The 23,300-nt window shown below is 25.2% G+C and overlaps 2 protein-coding genes across 2 annotated transcripts; both read right to left on the bottom strand.

The window, feature by feature from the left end:
• Window positions 1-1,172: 1,172 nt before the first annotated feature.
• On the bottom strand, window positions 1,173-9,466 carry LOC135931604 (uncharacterized). The gene is made up of 8 exons (XM_065468839.1): window positions 9,351-9,466; window positions 8,771-9,305; window positions 5,759-6,117; window positions 4,496-5,120; window positions 4,125-4,291; window positions 2,821-3,067; window positions 1,609-1,829; window positions 1,173-1,549 (listed from the first exon to the last, which is right to left on the bottom strand). Exons 3-8 carry the CDS (start codon window positions 5,858-5,860, stop codon window positions 1,337-1,339), a joined length of 1,575 nt encoding a protein of 524 aa, XP_065324911.1. The 5' UTR covers window positions 5,861-6,117; window positions 8,771-9,305; window positions 9,351-9,466; the 3' UTR covers window positions 1,173-1,336.
• A 6,026-nt stretch (window positions 9,467-15,492) lies between these two features.
• LOC135930813 (regulator of microtubule dynamics protein 2-like) lies at window positions 15,493-22,360 on the bottom strand. The gene is made up of 5 exons (XM_065467602.1): window positions 21,754-22,360; window positions 21,592-21,709; window positions 19,795-19,897; window positions 16,162-16,222; window positions 15,493-15,796 (listed from the first exon to the last, which is right to left on the bottom strand). Exons 1-5 carry the CDS (start codon window positions 22,287-22,289, stop codon window positions 15,493-15,495), a joined length of 1,122 nt encoding a protein of 373 aa, XP_065323674.1. The 5' UTR covers window positions 22,290-22,360.
• Between the last annotated feature and the right edge of the window lie 940 nt (window positions 22,361-23,300).

The raw sequence follows: 23,300 nt of genomic DNA on the forward strand, positions 1-23,300 counted from the left end.
TTTTATATTTTTCGTTGATACCAAAGTGTCTTCTGTTTTCCTTCAATATAATTAATTCCAATTATTTATCTCCCTAGTTTCTTAGCAATTTTCATATGTTCCCCGTTAGAAGTATTAAATAAACATTCATTAAGAAATTATAAAAGAGATTTAGAACCCACCAGGCATATCCTTATTTGGAAGATGCCTTAAAGACAGATTGGATAATTTAAATATCATACAACATGGCAATATCTGATAAAAATTCACCACTTTATAATAAGATAATATTTGTTTTATAAAGAAAGAGTTATCACAATTTAATATAATAGAATTAAATCAAATTAAAAACCAATTCCATTGCAATTAAAAATGACCAATTCCTTGAGATGGATGGTAATATCAGAATTTGCTTGTTATTGATAACTCGGACATAATATTTAATCAATATTAATATATTCTTTTTTATATATAAGTTTTAATATTTTACATATATATATAATTTTTTAATATATATATTAATATTAAGTTATATGCTCATATGAAATAAAATAAATTTTACATTCAAGTATTTTTATTTATAATATAAAAAAGCTTTAAATAGAAGTATATCAAAATGTATCTTAAAAAGTATCTAAAAACAGGTACAGATACTTTAATCAAAAATCTATCTAGATACAGATACCATATTTTTATATCTAGATACTTTAACAACTCTGGTAAACAATAATAATTTAAAATTTTTAAAAAAATTATTGCATAAATTTTTTTCCCCTTATAAATCGAATCGATACATATCAGTTCAAGATTGTGAAAGACATTTTTTTCATGTAAAGGAATATATAGTTCCTTGCTTACCTGACGCCCCCATTAATATTACAATAACAATATATAAATGGGCTATAATAATTTTTTAGCATTATTTTATAATATACTTTTATGCAATACCATTGATGCACAAAATTATTTTAAGCAAATAAATTTATTTAGAATTTTTTAAAAAATTATTTTTTTATATGCGTTCGTTTTGAATGAGAATTTGTTCGAAAGGGTAATTATTTTTTTATATGATATTCAATTGAATGATAACAAAGTATAAAAAATGTTTATATGACATTTTTGGATTTTGCTTGATATTTTTTACAAATCTTTTATAATATATATTTTTCCTCTTTTTAACTAAAATTTTGATGTGCCTTTTAAATAAAAATAAATTTTTATAATATATTTATTAAAATTTGAGTTTATTTTTATAATAACATTTGAATCAATTTATCGATAATTATCAATGAGTTTTTAACTACAAAAAAAAATAATAATATTAATATGCAATAAATAAAAAAAGAACAATTTTAATCTAATCACAATCAAAATACAGTATGTCTTTCGATGTGGGCGAATGTAACATATCCGAAATTATTTTTAGATCCCGATTAATAGCTTCAATATGATCTTGATCACTGACGCCACTTTTCTTTATGTTTTTATGTTTCATCGACGGCTGCAAATATAACGTGTTAAATTCTAAGCAACTCTCTATGAAACTATCGTTGACGTGATTATTTTTACCCTTTAAAAAAATTAACGTAAATAAATTCTTTCATTTTTAAATTCTAAATAAAATAATACCGATTTCATTAAATATTTCTTAAATTCCCAAAAAGTATCATCATTACAATCAATTTCTCCCAATAGCGAACTTTCGTGATAAAAGATGCGACGATAGTTTGGGTAGTCGCTACTCTTAAAAACGCGTAATACAATATTTAAAGTCGTATAGAGAAGTGATTTTTGGCTTGAATCGTTATTTGACGATGTATCGATTTCGTAGGCACTTTCTTCATGTAATGCTAATATATAATTATTTAATAATATAAATTTATTATAGAAATTAAGGTTACGTATTAATAAAATTAGATAGGGACCCGGAGCAACCCGAACCGTTATATCGGAATGAACCTTTATAATTTTTTGAACGGTAACTGAACTTTTATGCCAGATTACTATAAAGAGCGAACCGAACCTTTATGACACAGACTCCCGTGGGGAGTTTTTCTTTTCAAGCTTTCCAGAATCAAATATATTTTCATATTTATTTTATTCCCAAATGTAAAATAAAACAATAGTATGCAAATCATTTATCTTTTTTGCCTTTCTGTTTTTTATTTTAAATTCTTTTAATAATAAATAAATATTGTAAAACCTGAAAGAAACCCTCATAATTTTAACCCTTAATTTAACAGAACCTTTATACATAACGGTTCGGGTCTCTGAAATTAGGTGATATAATATATAGGCACACATGTCATGTTTCAGAGTACAAGCTCCTATTGGTCAAAATAAAAAAAAACATTTATATAAATAAGCCATATTTTTATTTTATTGATATATGTATATTGAAGGCAGTGTTGCTGAAGTAGTGTGCCACAAGTAGGGGTAGCTTTAGCAAACAATAATAATCCTTTATTTTAATTAATTTAATTTTGATTAAATTTATATTAAAAATATGCAATTAAATCTAGTTTTCAAAATAATTAAAATTTTAAAATATAAACAATAGATATTGATATTGAAGATAATTTATAATTTTGGTATAGAATCGACAAGGTTTTAATTTTTAAATAAATGCAATCAATGACAATCAATATTATCATTATGATGAATCCGAAGAGTATACAATACGATAGTATTTTAATAAATTTGATTTACAAGTTATATTTATTACTAATTCCTTCAAGTTGCTAACATAATCTATTATTAGAATCAGTTAATAAAAAAAATTTAATTGGGGTTTAATTTAAAAGTAGTTAACAAATATCTTAATATAATACGTATATTTACCTAAATTTTTGATCTCATTTAAAAGCTTTTCAATCGTAATCCCCATATCATTATCATGGCAGAATTGCTTTAAATCGCCATCGTCGTATATTCGTTTTAAAAAATTACTGAAATTTCCTAATACCGGATAGAATACTAATTTTATAAAATTTGAACAAACCGATCTGTTTAAAACATTGAAAGCTTCGCAGGCTTCGTCAAAATTTAAGCTCCCACAGACTTTTGCCAAATATTGGAGAGAAAGATCCTTCATTATTTATAATAGTAAAATAATTATTATTTAAAAAATAATAAATCCTTCTTTCTTAGATAGCGATTTTGATATAAAAATTAAACATACAAACTAAAGTTGTGAAAGTAACCGGTTGATTTTATTCGCGCGAAAAAAAATAACTAAGTAAGTTATATTTTTTTGGTAATGTAGCAACAAAAGCAACTAATTACTCTATATCTTTTTCCCAGTCACATAGCGACATTTATCAAACACATGGTGATCATTTTTTCATAGTGGTCTTTTTGAAATTTCGTAAAGTCTTTTTTCTATATTAATTGATCCAGATAGAACAATAAGTTTTTGAAAAAGGACACTATGTGACTTAAAAAAGGCTACATACATCAATAATCGGTAAGTATCATTCTTAAATTTATTTTGATTTTTATAAGGATCCTTCATATAATTATAAAATACAAAATTCATAGGATAGATGCTTTAAACTTGCTGATATATATTTCCGGTTAAATCAAATTTTAACAATTTAAAAATCACTCTCGTGATTCAAAATTGAGATTCTGATTCCCATTGATTCCATATTCCAATACGACATAAACAATATATTAAAAATAAATTGCTGAATAGGTAACCAATAACCCAATTAATAATTATTTTTTAAAATATTTATTTTCTTAAAAAAATTATTTGTCAAAAATAACTATATGCTGTGATAAGAATAAAAAGATTTAAAATAAAAATAAACATGCACTTTATATAAACCCTTTTATGAAAAATATGGTTTTATTTTTCAATGCAATTATTTCTTTATATAAATTGTATTATATCATTAATATTTCTTTGATTAAAAATTTTGTATCACACAATTATTTTGTGCAATAAAAAAAATTTATATTGAAAAAGATGAGTTATACAAATTATTTTATAAGGTAAGTAACCTATAATGTAACTAGTTACTTTTGAAAAATTTAATACTTCAAAGGATCTAACTAGTAACTGTAATTATTTACTTTTAAGAATCAAAAAACAAGGACTAATTAAATGCTTTTTTCAAATTAAATGTTTGAAGTGCTACTTTTAGAGTCTGGCATAATGTATTTGATGCATTTTGTGGTAAAGATCCTAATTCTAACATTGCATGTAGAAATGGAAATGGGTCAATCATAAGAAGTGTACGAGTGTCTGTAGGTACAGGATTTAGAAATTTATCAGCCACTTCATCGATTGTTTGAAGTATTGAATCTGGATATTTATAAATTAAACAAATTATATACATCATAATAAATTAGAATTTTATAAATAATAAAATTAACTAAAATATTATCCGAATCATTAAAATATGATAAAATAAATAAAATACATTTTAAAAACTAATGGAACATTTTAATTCAAATTTATTTAATCAATATTATGTATTTGATAAAATAAAGATTTTTTAAATTTTACCATTTATTTCTTCCGTAGTTGACATTATTATTAAAAACGAACATATATGGGAAGATACGTTAAAAATGCATTTCAAAATATCCTCCGGTTCGAGGGTTTTCGAATCATCTCTTTTTGGGTAAGAATAATTTATATTTTCCTGCTTATCCTTCACGTGATTGTAAATGTCCAGAGAGCATTTGAGGCACGAATGTAAAATAGGTAAAGTTTCATTCATAATTATTCCTGTTGACTGATAATCCTTAAAAGTGCCTAGAAAATCCGAATATTGATTCAAAAGTAAATAACTGTTTAAATAAAAAACTGATGCCGATGACTTGATACATCGCGCGTTACACCGTCCTTCTAAGAAAATTACATTGTCGATCAAATATAAATAGGCTTTGATTACCTCGCCGAGCAATAACAGCTGATAATCTGGAGAAGATTCGGCTGATGGTTCGTTAGCAGCTCTTAGGCGCGTTAATTTTTGCAGAAGCGAAATACAATTACCCATCAAACCTTCTAAAAATAAGGTATCTAGACATGACGAATGAGAATCTACAAAATTGCTTTGAAACATTAGAAGGATAGCTTTCTGGCATGGCCAGTACTTTGATAATAACTCTCTGTTGAAATCGGACATCTTGTATATAATTAAAAAATAAATATCCAAAATATATTTTCATAGCTAGTTTTTTTCTTTTCTTTATTCCTCTCTTTTTCAGAGATTTAAAAATCATATAAATTTTGATTTTTTTAAAATAAACATGCAAATTAAAAGTGATCCTATTTAGTGTTGGGAAATCAGTTGATTAACTAGACTTTAATAAAATCCCGAAGTTAAGCCAAAACAAATCGGCTCAAACATCGGCTAAGCTAAGTAGAGTAGTGTCAAAAATACTAGAGTTGGGTCAATTTTTAGAAATGGTCCGAATAAGATTTTAGCCAAAATTGGAGATTTTAATCATAGATAGCAGAAACTCTATATATGTAAAATCTGGAGGCATACATAACATTATTTTAAAATTAAAATCTTAATCGGACCGTTTTTAAAAATCGACCAAAGTTTTTTTTAACGACACTAGTGTGAAAGTCGCCTTGTGTTAGAATGTCTCACCACCACTAATTGGGATAATGTATAGTAATAAATTTTGAAACAAATAATGATCTTATTTAGTTCCTTTTATTATGTAGTAGATAAGCTATTTTAATTTTATTATAGAAAAAATCTAAAATGTAAAAAGAGGGCTGGGGAAGTATAATGATTATTTTTATTTTTACTTTGCTTGAATCCAATATAAATCGAGCAAGATTGTCAAGGTAATATTTTATCCAATTATGCTGACACATCGATGTTTGGTTATCGTCATAAACTTGACACATGTCAATAAGCACGGGAAGTTCGCAACAATCTAAATGAGGTTTTAGGTTAATAATCTTATTATCGCCATCCAATAAATTAAGCAAGGATTGAATACCGCTTAAGTGCGGGAAATCGCAGGGGGAAGTGACAATGAGGGGATTAGAATCGCGTATTGCAGGAGTAAAACGTAGTAGAATTTCGAATAATTTCCAGTAATGGATGCGTTAAGAAAATTATCAAGAAGTTTTTCAATTCCTCGCCGAAGAAATTCAAGTACCTTTTAATATTTTTTTTAAAATAGTTTGGTCCTTAATAAAGGTTATATTACCAGCTGTTTATTTTTTAACTTTTACTTTTGGTTAGCATTAATGTTTTAATGCAACTATCATAAGTTGCTTTGTTGGACGGTTCCATCAAAAATTGATTAAAGAAAGGTTAAAGTTTTGGACATAGAGTAAAACATGCGAGAAATAGTTTTTATTTTAGAAAAAATGTTGCTTAGTTCTGCCCTTATAAAAAGCTATCATATATTCCCATCTTTTAATCAATTTTTTTTTAATGAATTATTTAAAAATGGATTAACCGAGATATAATTTTAATAAATCAACAGGATATATATATATATATATAGTCCAGTAAAATAAATAAATCCAAAAAGCACCAATTTAAAAAAATAAACAAGTTGAAGCTAAAGAATTCTAACAAGAGATACACTGAACCACTCTTCCAGCTAATATCTGGCAGTGATACTTACAAAAATTCCTATAAAAAACGACCCATAACTGTTGTGAAGCAATCAAGGGATATTTTTTTAAAACCTATTTTTAATATATAAATTTATATTTTAGACAGAACTACTGTGATTCTCCTGCATTGTACTTTTAAGATATTTATTTTTAATATATTTTTTAATTATAATTTTTGTAGCTCCCCTATAAAAGGGGAGAAAATTGTAAAATTTTTTGCATTTAAAATAAAATTCTAGTGTTGTTGAACGGCTCGATTTTGAGCTAATTTTTAAATGGCTAACACAGTATTTTATCCAAAAATATTACGCAAGCCTGAAAATTTTGTTCATAGAAAGAGCAAAGGTCTAGACATATAGTATCGAAATTTCGAGACTTAGCCAATATTTTTCTGGCGAAAATATTGAGTTAGCCGTTTTTAAAAATCGGCTCAAAACGAACCGTTTAACAACATTATAAAATCCATGTGCATTTTTATGAATATTCATTTTAAATAAGTGGACAGCCAATAATAATAATAACATTAACCAACCATATTTTATTTAAATTCATCAATTTTTATTTTATATCTAATACATTTAATTAATATGATTTATATTATTGTAATAAAATTATAATGAAATAAAATATTTTTAAAAATTGATTATTTTTTCTTCCTTCTTTTTTTTAGAAAAAAGAGGCCATTTATTTGGAGAATATATAATACAATAAAATTATAATTTCTTAAAAGTGAACAAAAAGGTAGGGGAGACTGGGGTTAGGTAAACCACGGAGCTTGGAAAACCACTTAATCTCATCTTAAAATTAAATAAACCAGAAGATTAAAATTTTATATAGTTTTCATTAGTATACATCTATGGACAAAATATATTTTAAAATAATTAAATACTAAAAAATTTATTTAGATATAAAATTTTGATAAAATTTTTAAAAGATTTTTACATGACAGAATTTTAATTTTTATTAAATATATGATCTTTTATATGTAAATTAAATTTTATTACAAAGTTTAAACATTCTTCTATAATTTGGGTAAGTTTTATGAGTATTTATCAAATCTAGATATTATTTTAATCATGATTTGTCAATTTAGAGCTAGCAGGGTTTGCTAAACCATACACGTCAATTATAGCAATTAATAATGAAAAAAATTCAAAATCTTGAAAAGGCAATTTTATGGCTGTTTATGATTGGTATTTAGGATTTATGCTAAGAAATCTTAATCTCTCCTTAAAATTCATATTTTTTTATGTCCAAAATGATTATTAAATTAACCAAAGTTAAGTTTCAATTTTTATATATAATTAGCTTCAATTTATAAGTATTATGATATTTTGAACAATAAAATTATTTTATACATATCATTATTAATAAATAAAAATGCATTTCAATTTATTATGGCCTAAAAAAACCAATGGTTTAAGAAGCCCCTTGTAGTGGTTTGCCTCACCCCGCTATTGGGGCTTGTTAAACAAAATTTTCACTTTTACAAAAAAAAAAATATTTTTTTATATAATTATATTCTTAAGATTTTTTATTAGGCACCTTTATAGAGTATAGTTTTAGGTATCCAATCATATATTATCTATAAAACAAGAGCTATAGCCAATTTTGTAAAAATTGGTTCAACTAACCCCAGTCTACTTAAAACTTTTTTAAAAAAATATTAAATGTGTTTTACAAAAAAAAAGAAACATGAGAGGAGTCCTTACCCATATTAATTTAATCAAAATATTATAATTTAGTATTGGTCTATGGTATTGGAAAAAAATTAATAAGTATTTGTCAAAAATCAACAAATTATCCTATAATATGGGTCAATGCCATGAGCATTTTGTTGATACCAAAAGTGGGTTATTAGTTGTATCTCTGATTCTATATTAATAACTTTAATATAGGAATGTGTCAAAAATGGTTTTCTAGATTACTAATGTTATTTTTTTAATATCAATACATAAAAAAATGGTTTAATTAAAAAAAATCTAGGGTGGAAATAAAAATATAAAAAATTCTGGGTTTGGATAATTTTCAGAAAAATTAATTTTAAGGTATATCAATTTATCAGGAAAAAAATTGATATAATAAAATGTTCAATATTCTTTTCAATTTCCTTTTGATTTCAAAATGCAGCTAAAATTTATAAATAAACTCTACATATAAAATGATATGATTTCAAATTATTACTTGAGGATTTCTGATATATATTGATAAAAGAATAATAATTTTTCATTTTTCCCTGTATTTACAGCCTGAGATTTAAAAATTTGAAGCAAATGTTCAATTATTTCATAGTCTTTATTATCTGAGTGATGATGGATAATGATCATGTGTGTAATTATTATTTGTAGTATTGCCAACTTAAGTTGATTTTTGGAAAGAGGAAGAATTAAATATATTTCATAAATGTTTGAGATGAGATCTTTATTGTTATGGCAAAATTTAGTAAAAAATGGACCCTCATGATTTTTTATCCTAAGGTGGTATAAATTATGTAGAATGTCAATTAATGTTGTAAATTCATTATTTAATAAAGTATCCTTTTGTTGAATATTTTTGAGATTATTTGAGTGGATTAGGAGTCTTTGATAAAATTCATGAGTAACCAATAATGAAGATATTTTTAACTCATAACATATAAAATTAGTTAAAATTTTAGAAGCTTTTTGCCTAATATATAAACTTTCTACAACACAACAATCAAAGATAAATATTTTGATATCTATAAAATCAAAATTATATCAGATTAAATAAAATTTTTATTTACCTATTTTCCTTAAGAAAAGAATTCCATTAACATATTTAGTAATTTTCAAAATAAAATTTAACCAGATGTCTAAAAGTGATAGGCTATTTTCAAAGGTAAAATATTTTTCAACAAGCTAAAATATAATGTAATAAAAATGCAAATAAATATAAATTAACTTTTGTCAAAATTTTAATAAAAGGTTCATCTAATAGAAGATTATTTTGTTGAAGAAGTTGGGAAGAAAAAATTAGGAAAAATTTATATTCATACAATGATGTATTTTTTATATCAATATCTAAAACATGATGATGGAAGAGATTTTTCAAAATATCTTTTCCTGAACAACTAAAATCATAAACTCAATTAATTAAAAACCTATAATTTTGAATATATTATTAGTGAGTTCTAAGAAGTTTGATAAGTATATAGGATCATATGAAGAAAAAGACTTAACATTATCAATTATGTCTATTAAAGTTTTTAAATTTAAACTTTGAACCATATTTGTATTTTGAATAGATGAAATTTATAAAGTATAAAATTTTGCTAAACCTCATCTCGGTTGGAAGTTATACATATCGTAAAATAAAATCTGATAAACAGACTTCATATTCTATTATCAAAATTTTACTCTTCTCCTGGCCAGAGATATTACCATTATATGATATCCTTATTTTTCTTTAAATTCCTAACAACCTATTTATTCTATCTATCTTTCCTTCACTCCCTCGCCGCAGTTGTATCTGTTGCTTTTTTCCTTCTTCTTTGTATTTCCCTTCTCTAACTCCTTATTTTCTTATCATACTCCATTATCTCCCCTATTCAATCTATTTATCCGCTCCATTCGTTATTTCTCTCTTTCAAGTTTTCTTTTTCTCCTTCAGTCTTATTTTATGCATTATTGAACTCTTTCTCTTTATTTCTTCTCAATTTGGCTTTTATATTGTTGCCCCTAATTATTTGTCAAAACTTCCTTCTTTTTGTCCTTCGTCTATTCATTCTTGTTTGCTATCACCCCCCCCTCCCAAACCTTTTATTTAATTCTCTATATGCATTTATTTTTGTTTCATTACTTGTCTTCTTCATCTTCTTTTTCTATTTCAATTTTTTTATTCATTCCCCGCTTGAATATAATCTAAAAAAAATTAATCCGTTTCGGATTTCTTTTAAAAATAATTTGTCCAGGCCACAGATTTTTTTATTTTCGGAATCCTTTTTCATCGAAGAAAATGAAGTAAAAGAATTTAGATATTTTTAAAAGCAATTCTAATTCTAAAAATCTACTTTTGGCCAATTATTTGGATAGCGTTATGAAATCATTAGGTTGTATTTCATTTGTTATTTTCTGTAAATTTTAATATGCTAATGAAAATTAGTTTTAGTAGAATCCTTAAAAGTGTCATTTTAAAACATCCATATCTGTTTATAATTCTGTTTCCAAAATATAATATATTTTTTATAAGCTCTAGAAAAATTTCATATCGATTCGTTTTTTTGTAGGCTAGATATAACCAAAATAATATTTTATTAAATTTAAATAGTATAATATTATTTTATTAAGACATTTAAGATAGAAATATTTATCATCCTATAATGGGCAAAAATGTTAGCTTGATATTTTAAGCTAAAATTTTAAATAATTTAAATTATAACTATACAATAAAATATATATAAATTAAACATTATTTTTATAATTTAATAAAGTCATAAAATAAAATATAAACAAGGTTTATATGCTAGATTTTGAAATTAAGTATTACATGTCCTATGGTTCAACTAACCCCTATATAAATTAAAATATTTTGATATTTCCAATGTCAAAATATAATATATTCCAGTTTGAGAAAAATAAATTGGGCAAAGAATATGTTGTAAAAAAAATGACAGAAATATTCAAATTTGTGCACATTTTAGGGGGAGGGGGGGGGGGGAGAAATTTAAATCAGGGTCTCTTTCAGATAATAGCGAGAATTTATCCCCCACCCATGCATCATATTTTTGTACATGTTTACGAGGTATTTAAAGGTACTCTCAAAGCCATTTTATCAATAATAAAAATAACTACCTCTCATTTAAATCCCTTACAGAATAATAAATTTAAAAAAACGCAATTCGCGCCTATTATTGTTTTATATTTTATCTCCGCCCTAGCAAGTAATTAAAATGAGTAATTTATTCGCACTACTTTTTCGAAAGAAAATGTGTTTATTGCTAAATAAATCGCGCAATTATTTTACTTTGTCATTTGCTATAATACCTAACATTGTTTTTTTTAAATTTTACAAATAAAAATGCGAAATTTATTTATATACCATTTTGAATGAAGATTTAAATATTTTGTATATAAATAGCGTACTTTTAAAAACGATAGATTGATAATATCTCATCTGGCCTAAAAGTTTAAAAAAAATTAACATATAAATTTCAATGAGAAAAATATTTTGCATGGTATTGTCTGTATAAAAAAATTTATTGTATGATTTGATATTAATTAATAATTTACAATAACAAATATACGGCTTTATAAAATTCGAATACTATAATAATTCAACCAATTATTATATTTTTATAAAAAAAATATCACATAAAATACAACCTATAAATATTGTGCGTTTATAATTATAATACAAGATTATAATTCAAATTCGATATTTTATTGGACTATGAAGGAGAGTATTTTAAGTAAGACAACGAATTTTTCTTTAGGATAACATATATTCCTTCAGGTCGTATTGATTGTGAAGAATATCTCTAACTTCCGTCAAAGCTCTTCTATCCTGTCAATTTTTTGAAAATAAATAAAGATATTTGAAATTTTTATATTAATATAATAAATAAAATATAGATGGAGGAAATTGAGAATATAACAGGTAATAAGGAGAGAAGTAATATGTTAAGAATTGTATTTGAACATACTAAGGGGAAGGCAAGAAACTAGGTGAAAGGAAGAACTATAAAACATGACCCCAAGGGAAATGTACGAAAAAAGATTGGGCAAAGGTTGTTGAAATCATGCAAAGAATGGGACTCATCCTCAGATTTGTAGATAAAATGGCTTATCATGGTAACCTAAAGGCTAATAATTTTAAAAAGACCAAATTCCTTAATAAATATTAAATCCGGATACAAAACGAACTTAGGCTGGATTTAAAGTGGGATCAGATCTGACATGATTTAACAGCTGGGCGATTTTAAAAATCTTATGATGAGATCAATTTTTCTTTATTGAAATCAATAATTCCTAGTTTATTATTATGAATAGAAAAGAGAAAAAATTAAAATTAATTTTAAAAAAATTGATCTCATAAACATATTTAAAAATCGATAGTTAAATAGTATCGGCACTATGAATCTAGCCTTATAGATTACATAAAAAGTGATCTTATAACTTAGAAAACTTTTAATATATAAATATTTACATCGGCATTTAAGGTTGTAATCTTGTACGCCTTTTGGAGCCAAATAAATGCTTCGTTCTTGTCTGGATTTCTATGTGCTAAGTGACACTAAATATGTATTTTACACGTATTTTTTTAAAAAATATAACACCAATAATTTTTTAACAGAATATACAACTAATATAATTTATCAGAACTGTAGTTATGAAATTAAAATATATAGCACTTCCCTTTGCAGATTATCATCTTCAAACTCGTAAATTCTTATGTTTAAGAAATGATAATGTGAAGTAATATACTTCAAGTTAGAAGGATATTATATACTCTTTTCTTTACTGTTATGTTTTATCTCCCCACTTGTCCCGTACAACTTATTTCTTTTCTTTACGTTTTTCTCCACTTGTTTCTTTTGTTTTCCCATCTTCCTTTATTTTGTTATGAAATTGATATATTATACCTTATTTTTATATTGCATTTGAAACTGGTTCTTACCAGTTTCATGAATGATTGTATCGTGATTAAATAACAACTTTTTTTTTCTTTTTGTTTTAAAAATTATAAAGGTTGAAAACAAAATACCTTTTGGATAATTAATTATTTTCTTTCGTTTTGAAAATTTATATTTTTTGTAACATCGATTTTACTTTGTTGAATAAACTTTGAAAATATTATTTTAACTACGTTGACCAAGTGATTCCATGACTAAATCGATAAAACCTAGCCCCCTGGATCCCGTCATCGACCTTCCCGGACCCCCGATCACGGACTTTATTTTTCCCATTCAGACTGGGGGACCCATCGGTCCAAATATAACATTTACAATGTATAAAATTCTATATAACAACCCGCATTATTAAAGATTAAAATAAGTATTTTATGATAAATAAGCCCTAGTTCATAACAACAACTAATCTTAAAAATAACTCGTAAAAATATAATAATCATATATTCCCATACTACCAAAATTTTAAACGACATATCATTATTATATAATCAATTAAATATCATAGAAAACGGAAATGATTAGGAGTAAACCTCCAGATTTTTTAAAGTTGGGAAGTATTGTTAAACGGCTCTTTTTGAGCCAATTTTCAAAAAGGGCTAATTCAATATTTTAGCCAGAAAATAGCTAGACTGAAGATTTTGCTCATAGAGGGCACAAAGGTCTGGATATTAGCGAAATCTCAAGACTTAGGCAATATGGGTTAACTGTTTCAAAAAAATGGCTCAAATCGTTTAATTATAAATGATAAAAATTAAAAACGGGAAATATTTTAAATTATTTATAATACGATTTCGAGTCCGTAAATTCTAAAAGGCACAAAAAAAATCAAGATAAAAGTTAAAATATAGTTTTTGAGGAGGGGTGGGGGGAAGGGGGGGGGGGGTTAAAGTGAATATTAAAAAATTTAAATCGAAATTACCTTGGCAATATAAAGAAGATTTGATATGAAAAAATCGGGTTTGAGTCGTTCAGCCTTTGTTTTATGTTTTAAAATTTAAAAACATATATAAAATAAATACACTCTTCCCACTATATAACGACACCGAGCTCAAATTAAACTCGTAACCTTAAAATGCTAAATAGAATAAACCTATATTCTTATTTTTGATTAATTTAAAAGAAAATAATAGAATTATGTAAATAACTAAAATCTCAAGCTTTCATTTTTACTAATCCCATTACAAATATAATTACAAATTTAACAAAAATTTGTCTTAATTTTGGTCCAGGCTTGATTGAAAACAAGGTATTTTTTTAAAAAAATGATCAAAAATATTAATAATAAAGAAAGCTAACTATATCTAGTAAGTGGATAGATGTAAATGTAAGTAAATTGTACATTTATTCACTTTTAATTACTAATTTTCCTTATCTATATCTACAATATTATCGATATATTAAAGTACTACCCGACCAAACACAGGCGTGCTTTCTACTATAGGAATGGATTCGAAAAATGGGTGCGATTGTAGGATTCTATAATAATAATAAATACAGGGTTTCATTTACTTCAACAAAATATTGTAAAGCCTTTTCGATTGTGGTCGACGGAAATTCTGGAGAAAAAGCTCGAGCGGCTCTCAATTCTAACCAGCTGAGAGATGCAACCTTAGATTTTTTAAAAAAATATTTCTTTATTTAAATATTGATTATGATTAAGCGCATTGCACAGTTTCAGTCATATATATATATAGTATAGTATATTTAATTGAATCTTGACCCGGTAAAAATGGATATCTCTACAAAATCCTTCCCTCTTAGGTATATAAAAATTTGCCCCCTTAATTAATGAGTATTTTTTTTAAAAAAAGAATAATATCTATATTATTTAGTTGGCTTCGCAAAAATAGTGGTCGCACTTCAACGGGCAATTTTTATAGAAATTTCGGGTTGGCAGAATTTATCCTACATTACATATCCAAGGTTTGTTTTAAGAAAATGTGAGGATGCAATATAGTTGGGAAATTGGCTAATCCAACTCAGTCTCCAGGGACGTGCTGCTAAAAATATCGGTTAAGAATTGAGGCATAACCTTGCTTTATTGAGCTTATTTTTTAAAGAAAAATCTCGAGGAGGTTAAGGTGATAGTTATCTAATAAAAAAATCGATTTCGCCATTTTTGGAATCGGCTGTAAATGGAGCTTTTAATACCAACAAGGCCATAATTTATAAATAATTAAATGACGATTAGTGAGGATTCATTCGAAACCGGTTCGGACTTTTACACAATCAAAAAAATATATATTATCGGCTGCATTCAAATCGAGATTAAAAACCAAATGACATCTGTTATTTTGTCCCAATCAGTTTGGTCAACTGACTCTCTTTTCTTTGGAATTTTTTGTTTGTGGAGCGAACCGGTTGGTTTTATTTTCAGTAATGACGATGATCGTAATAAATATACAACCTTAAAATGCCATCTCCCTAAGAGGTAATGGACGAGAGGATCATTTTGATCTTCCATCAAACACGATTCCGCGTAATGTTTGACTATTAAGGCATTCTTGACTCTGTCCGAAATACTCACGTATTCTGATAAATCTCCCAAAGTTATCGCGCACCTATGATAATTTAGAAAAATGTCTATCATTATACATTATAAAGATTTTTAAAAATATTAATATATAAGTGTTGCTAAGATTGTAATAGAATTTTTCCTTCCTTTTAAAATTAAAAAATATATGGTTAATCAATTTTTTTTTAAATATTGTTGTATAAATAAAATTTAGACAAGGATAGCCTAATTCAAACGATATTTTTTGGGCGCAAACTATATTTTCCTACGATTCGGAGAGCAAAATTTTTATTAAAAAAGCATTTAAAAGTAAATTATAATGAGAAAAATAATTAATGGGTCAATGGTTGCTTACACGTTACTCTTTATTATTATTATTATTTTAATTTAAAAAAATAATAGTTAAATTACCATTTTTTAACTTCTGTATTATCGGGATCTAAAGTTTCGGCGATTTTGGAAAATTTGTGAGCTAAAATATATTATTTTTAAAGTATTACAAATATTTTGCATATAATATTATTTATTTAATTTTAATATAGAAAAGGAGCCAGTAGTCTTGGTCGACCTATACCTGCTACAACATTATCCATAAAATATAGGCCTTACCTCGTGACCGAACAAAAATATTAATATTATTTATCCTTCCTCTTCCCCCTATTCCTACTTTTTTGCTTGATTTAAAATAAATAAAAATAAAAAGTGTCTTTAAAAAGAGGCGGGAAATATTTCATATTCATTTTATGTCATTTTTTTTTAATGATACACAGAATTAATATACAAACATAATTAATTTAATTATCAGTTATTTATTACTAAATTATAAATTTATAACATTAAAATATAGAATAACATATGAATTGAGAGGATTAATTTCAATTTTTATATAGTCCAGATGCGAATCGCTTCCTAAGTCTCTTCCCACCCAGCACCCAAGTGGAATTTGGGTAATTCCATGATAAATCACTCAGTGTTTCAGAAGGCCATTTTAAAAAGTTGAAACTTAGATGAAGTTTAAAGAGATTCTATATTTTGTAAAAAATCAAACTCTAGCTCAAATAACCAGAGTATGGGCTTTCAAAGTTTTGAATTATAATAATCCAATTACTAGATAAATATTTAATCCAAAGTCACAATTATATTTCATTTTATAGTCCTTAAAATTCTCCTTGGGAAATTATTAAAATTATTTTTAAAATATCTTCAGGTCCTTGTATTTCCGGTAAAACAATAAATAATTTTGAAAAGGGCTTGAAAAAATGAAACTCATCAAATATGTTTATTATCAATATATTTAAATATTTAAGTAAAAATATTAATGGAAAATATAAAAATTTAAATTTTATTTAGTTTTTTAATTTCGTGAATAATAAAATAAATCATAGAGGGCGTTATCGGTAAAATAAATATAATCATTTTTAACCATTAATATTTCTATAAAATTATTATATATTCTCAATTTTTTTTTAAAAAAATACATTTTTTTCATACCACAATAAAAATAAAATATATTATAATTATTTTTAACGAAAGCGCCCTCTATTATTGATTTTTTTTATTCCTAAAATTATAAAAAACTGAATAAAATTTAAATTCTTAATTTATTCATTAAATATTTTTACAAATATCTTGGTAATAAATATATTTTATGAGTTTCATCGTTTCAAACGTCCTTTATAATTAATTTTTATTCCTAAATTATAAAAAAACTGAATAAAAATGCGAGTTTCATCGTTTCAAATTAGGGCCTTCTCAAAATATTTTTTTGTTTAAACAGAAATACAACGACTTTGAAGATATTTAAATCTTTTTGAACTTTGAAAAGGTTAAAAACCTATTTAAGAAATAGCACCAGTAAAATATTTTTTTAAATACTGTACAAGAATTTATATTTTATTGTAATTATATTTTTTTAAAATAGTTATTTACAATAAATTTTTAATAAAATAATCTGTATAAAATTTCTATATTTTGAAATATATTTTAATGTATATTATCATAAAATAAATACATAGTTAAATAAAGGGATGTCATTTATACTAAAGTATTTTGATAGTAAATAAAATTCTATATAATGAAATTCTCTGCAAAATTTTGTTATATACAAACATTTAATTAAAATAATTATTTTTAACATATAATAAGATATGTTGAGTAATCAAAAAAATGGGAGGTTGGGGGGAGGCGAATTTTTAATCTTTGCAGACCGAATGGATTCAATTAATTTACAATTGGCTAAACATTGATAAAATTTTGAGAATAATGCTTTCAGTCGCTAATTAATCATAAATTTAGTCAAAATTTTGTTACTAATATTTTTTCATTCATGCTGGTTACTATACTGTTTAGACACTAATAAAGCATAAAATATTGGCAAATTTTTAAAATAGGGTTTGGGGGCGAAGCTTAAAAATTTTAAAGTATTAAAGAGACTTTTTACAAAATTTTTTTAGAATTCTAAAAGAATAATCAAAAATCTTACTTGAACATTCTCAAAAAAGGTCAAAAAAAATTTTATTTTTAATCACAAATTATTATTTACAACATAATTTCTTTTTATTATTTAACATGACGTTTATAATCTTAATTAATTGCTTGTCTATATTTTAAATCAAATTTTACTTTTACCCCCTTTTATTGTATATTTAATAACACTCGTAAAATACAATGTGTTTTTATTTTTGCATATTACTTACAATAAATGACGATACATATATAATATATAACAAAACCTTAAAAAAAAGATATGGTATAAATTTTACTGTAACTTTTTTGCAATTACAGTTTTATAACTTAATTGGTTAATATATGACAAATTTTATCTAACACAAATAAATACAAATTCATTTTATCAATTCCTGATTCTTTTTTATGTAAAATATCTAATATATCATCTACAAATAATTTCCATATTATCAATTGCCCCTCTTTAAGTAGTGATTCTAAAGTGGATCCAACAAATTTAGTCTCGGCTACACGAAGAAAGTATAAAAAAATAATAAATATAGCGAAAAAAAATTATTATCTGTACCCGAGAGAGAGCGAATGAAAATGAAAGATATCGCAAAGTATATAGATATGTCTTTTAGAGGTCTACAAATCATGGCCCGAACCGAACGGGTTCTGGGCCGGATTTATTTTTAAATAAATAATTTCGGCTCGGGCCTAATATTTGTAAATATGATATCATTAAATTTTGTCAAATAAATTGATATATTTTAAAATTCTTGCAAGAAACGAGACGTGAATATTTTTTATTCGTATAATATTTTCTTACAATCAAAATAAAATTAAATTTTTCTATATTAAAATAAATTCAGAACGGGTCGGGCGGAGAAATATTTTTTATTTCGGGTCGAGCTTTTCGGGACAAATAAAAGAAATTCGTTCGGGATCGGAGGCCATGCTTGGGAAATCAGGCCCGATACAGATCACTATTGTCTTTATTGTTTATAGGAGACCCTTCCAGTATCCGGTGAATAATTATCTGGTATCAATGGTGTTAAGTAAGATCATTACCATCAGAGTTAGGAATCTGACTCTATTAACTAGTCAATATAGTTTGGGAAATTGTTCTATTTATAGCTCTTTTCGTCGAATTTTATGCGGATTAAAAAAACGACTACGCTAAGTTTTTAGTCTAAAAATAATTTTAGCTTCGAGTTTTTAAAAAATATATGTAGCTCAACTTTGAAGAAAGAAATACTCGTGTCCTTCATACGGCACGCACCTGTAAATTGAGCCAAATTAGTCAACTTGGTAGGTAAAAATATTTGTATCGGGTGATATCTAGTATCCCGATACCATTGCCTAAATATTCCAAAATTGACTAGTTTAAACGAAAAGTATACAGGGAATCTAAGCCCCTCCAAATTTTTCTGTAAGAAAATATCTGGTTAAAAGGCTGGATGAAGTGTTAACTGGTGAAAGCAAATCTAATATGTTTATCTTATTTATTATTCTATATTTATTTGGGTAAATGTTAAACATTGCAATTTTATTAAAATAACATAAATATTTCAGAGAAACATTTAAATTTAATACCTTCAAAGAAATAATGTTTTGATTGTTCCTCGTTTTCGTTTTCCTCCTCGATTCTGGCCATGTACCTACTAAATTTAGCTTTGGCGCAATAAAATTCGGGTTCCTTTATTTTTAATATATAATATAATATTCGGATATTATTCTTCCCGTGTTATATAAGAAAATAAAATTTTCAGCATTTTTTTTTAAAAAAAAAATTGTATACTAATAAAAATAATAATTAATAGTTTAGTGCAATATTGTAATTGTTTAGTATAAAATTTGTCAGTTTTTTCCATTATTTAAATTAAGTAGTAAAATAATTTAAGAAAGCTACATAAACTCTTTTTAGCATATTAAGACTCAATGGCCTATTAGTGAGGGCCCAAGACCAGTTCAGCGCACTCCACAGTCAGAAGCTTTTTTAAAAAAATTGATTGGCTGCATTCTAGCTCTTTATAAACAAAATAAAATCGTTATTTTATCTACCAAAATTGGTATACAAAAGGGAGTCTATTTTTTTCTAATCCTAACTGGAATAAATTCCATGGTTTTTCTAAAAATAAATTTCCCCTTTTTTCGAAAAGCCCAGGTCGGTCTTATTTTTTTTAAAAAAATCGGGTTCAGGGCTGTGTCGGGCCTAATATTTTTTTTAAAATATATATCTAAATTTATCATTTTTTGTTAAATCATATTATATCAAAAAAGGCGCTAATATTGTTATGTAAAATAAAAAAACTTGACGCTATATAACATATCTTTTATTTTGGACAGTCCTGATGATCATTAATATGGATCAGTATAAACTGGTTCTGGTGACCTTCACCATGGCATATAGCTAGCATAGGGTAAAATCAAACAATTTAATGTCAATTTTAATTTTTGAATAATTTTAAAACCTTTAATTCAATATTAAACTCTAAAATATTTAAAAAAAGTAAATAGTTTTTTTTATATTTAAGGCTAATGGAATTGTGAATAGATGAGATATTTAAAGGACATATTTTTAAGCTATCGTTTTGGCAAAAATAGAAGTTGGGATAGGTGAAAGCAATTATTGTATTTCCTATAACTTTAAGGAATTTAAGGCCTCATGACCATGGTTGCCAGGCATAATCTACAGGCTTGCTTAATATTTTTTTTAATAAATATAGTTACTAAGGGTGCTCAACTAAATTTTTAAAAAAAGTAAAAACATTGAATTATAAATTAAATTCATTTTAATAAATAGTGTACCACAGACATCGCCAATTTATTAGGCGACAGCAAAATCGGTGCACTGACAAATGCAGCTAAAAAAAATTAAAACTGCTGCTATCAACTGCAACTTTGGCGTGGTATAAAATAAAATAAGTAACGATTTTTTTCATTTTAGAATAAAGTAGTGATGAAATAAATATTTTTAAAAAAACTAGAAATATTTTTTTAACATATGCCAATTTTAATCAAAATTTTATAGTGTAAAATAATCCTATAAATGGAAAATATACTAATAATCATAAATAAAATATTTTTTAGGAGCATAGTTCAACAGTCAACAAAATAGATATTTAGATAAAAAAAACAGTTAAATAATATAACAAAATAATTTACAATTTAATGCAATTAAATTGAATTGATAAATTCACAGCCATGGCTGAATAACATATTAATGAGTACAATGTATCCAGTAGTGTGGACCATAACATATTAATATATACTTAAAACAAAAAAGCTAATAAGCAAGGCCATTTTTAAAATCTAGCCCAAGCATATATTTTTTTAGTTGGGCCAAGCAAGTAGGGTAAATTTTTAGATACCAAATAATAAATCATTTACTTTGAATTCACATTGAGAGAGAAGATTATAGACTAAAATATAATTTATGTCACCCTTTGATTCCAAATTTTTTATATCATTTAATATAACTTGGCAAGAAGATTCTAAATTGGATAAACTGTAAAAACAATAAAATATATGATATACAATATTTCATTATACCTTTCAATTGTATCAAAAAACTCATCTTCACCACCAGCATCTGATAGTATGCTATTTGATTCAAACTTATTCAGTTCATTATTGGTGTATAATAATAAATTTTCTGATGATGACTTGGAAAATGCATACATACCATTGTCATAATGGATTGGTTTAGCATCTGTTGCATCATGATTATTTTGGCGTTCTTCCATAGATAAAAATCTAACGTTCTTTTTTGACTTGTTAAAATTATTTGCTATTAAACCATTATTCAAATGATTTTGGTCATTACAAACATGATTAATTCCATTGTTCAACCTATTTTTAAGATGCTGCGACTTGCGATTATAATGTGTATTATGATTTATTATTTCATTATTATTCATAGAATTTTTATTAATTTGATGGCTTAAACGTTGTATTTCTTTTTTCAATTTAACAATTTGATCATCTTTTTGATTCAATTGATATAGTAGATATGCGCTCGCAATCACTGCAGCACATGCCGAAGAGGCTACAATGATTAAGGATAATTTTGAATTCGTGTTATCCATAGTTGTAAAAATATTTATAAAATTATAATTTTGAGCATAAATTTTATTTTAAATTTTGAGTAGTCGAAACGTCGAAACATGTATGTGACCAAACGGAAAAGGGCGAATATTTAATAAAATAGAGAACTTTTCTAATATATTGTCAAAATTAAATTTCTTAAATATTGTTACAAAAATAGTGTCTTATTGAACACAGGGATTGACAGACAAGACTAATGAATCCACATCATATGGTTTTGGAGATGGAGGAAAGTTCGAGAATGATTGTTGAGGAATATTGAATGGGATGTATGTTATGTTTATATTGGATGTTTATGATTTACTATTATAATGTTGTTATCTGGATAATTAATATAATTTGTACAAATTGTTTAATTGATGGCAATAAATTACATGTAGTCCAAGGTTATATATATGTAGCAGATTGGCGACGTTATGGTATTAACCTGATCATAGGCGTAGCCAGGGGGGGGGCAAGGGGAAATCCCCCCCCCTTCAGAAATTTATCACTTTTTGTAAATATCATTTTTAGCTAATAAAAAATATCCCCCTGTCCTCCCCCCACTCCCTGACCTTCAAATATGTATGCATATATCTTAATTAATAATTTTAAAGAAAGAATGTAAAAGTTGATATTTTTTTATAAAACTATTCATCATAATTTATAGATTTTTTGGAAAATAAATTTATAAATATATAAAATGAACCAAAAATGTTTTTTAATAAATGGAATCTAAGCCAAAGATAAGTCTTAAGACAGAAGTGAAATGTATTATAATTATTAATAATAGATCCATAAAATTAATAAATAATATAATATATCAAATATAATTTTTTATAAAGTGAGTAATTTTAATTTATTAATCTTAATAAAAGTTAAATATAATTTTAAAACTATTGATAAAATTAAATCATAAAATTAAAAAAATATTAAAGCACAATACAAACAGTGGAATATTATATGTCGTAGATTTACAGTATATCTATTTATCAAATGACAATCAAGTAATT

This window comes from Gordionus sp. m RMFG-2023, chromosome 1 (genome assembly GCF_954871325.1).
Source record: "Gordionus sp. m RMFG-2023 chromosome 1, tfGorSpeb1-WG-v2, whole genome shotgun sequence".
Classification (NCBI taxonomy): Eukaryota; Metazoa; Nematomorpha; class Gordioida; order Chordodea; family Parachordodidae; genus Gordionus; species Gordionus sp. m RMFG-2023.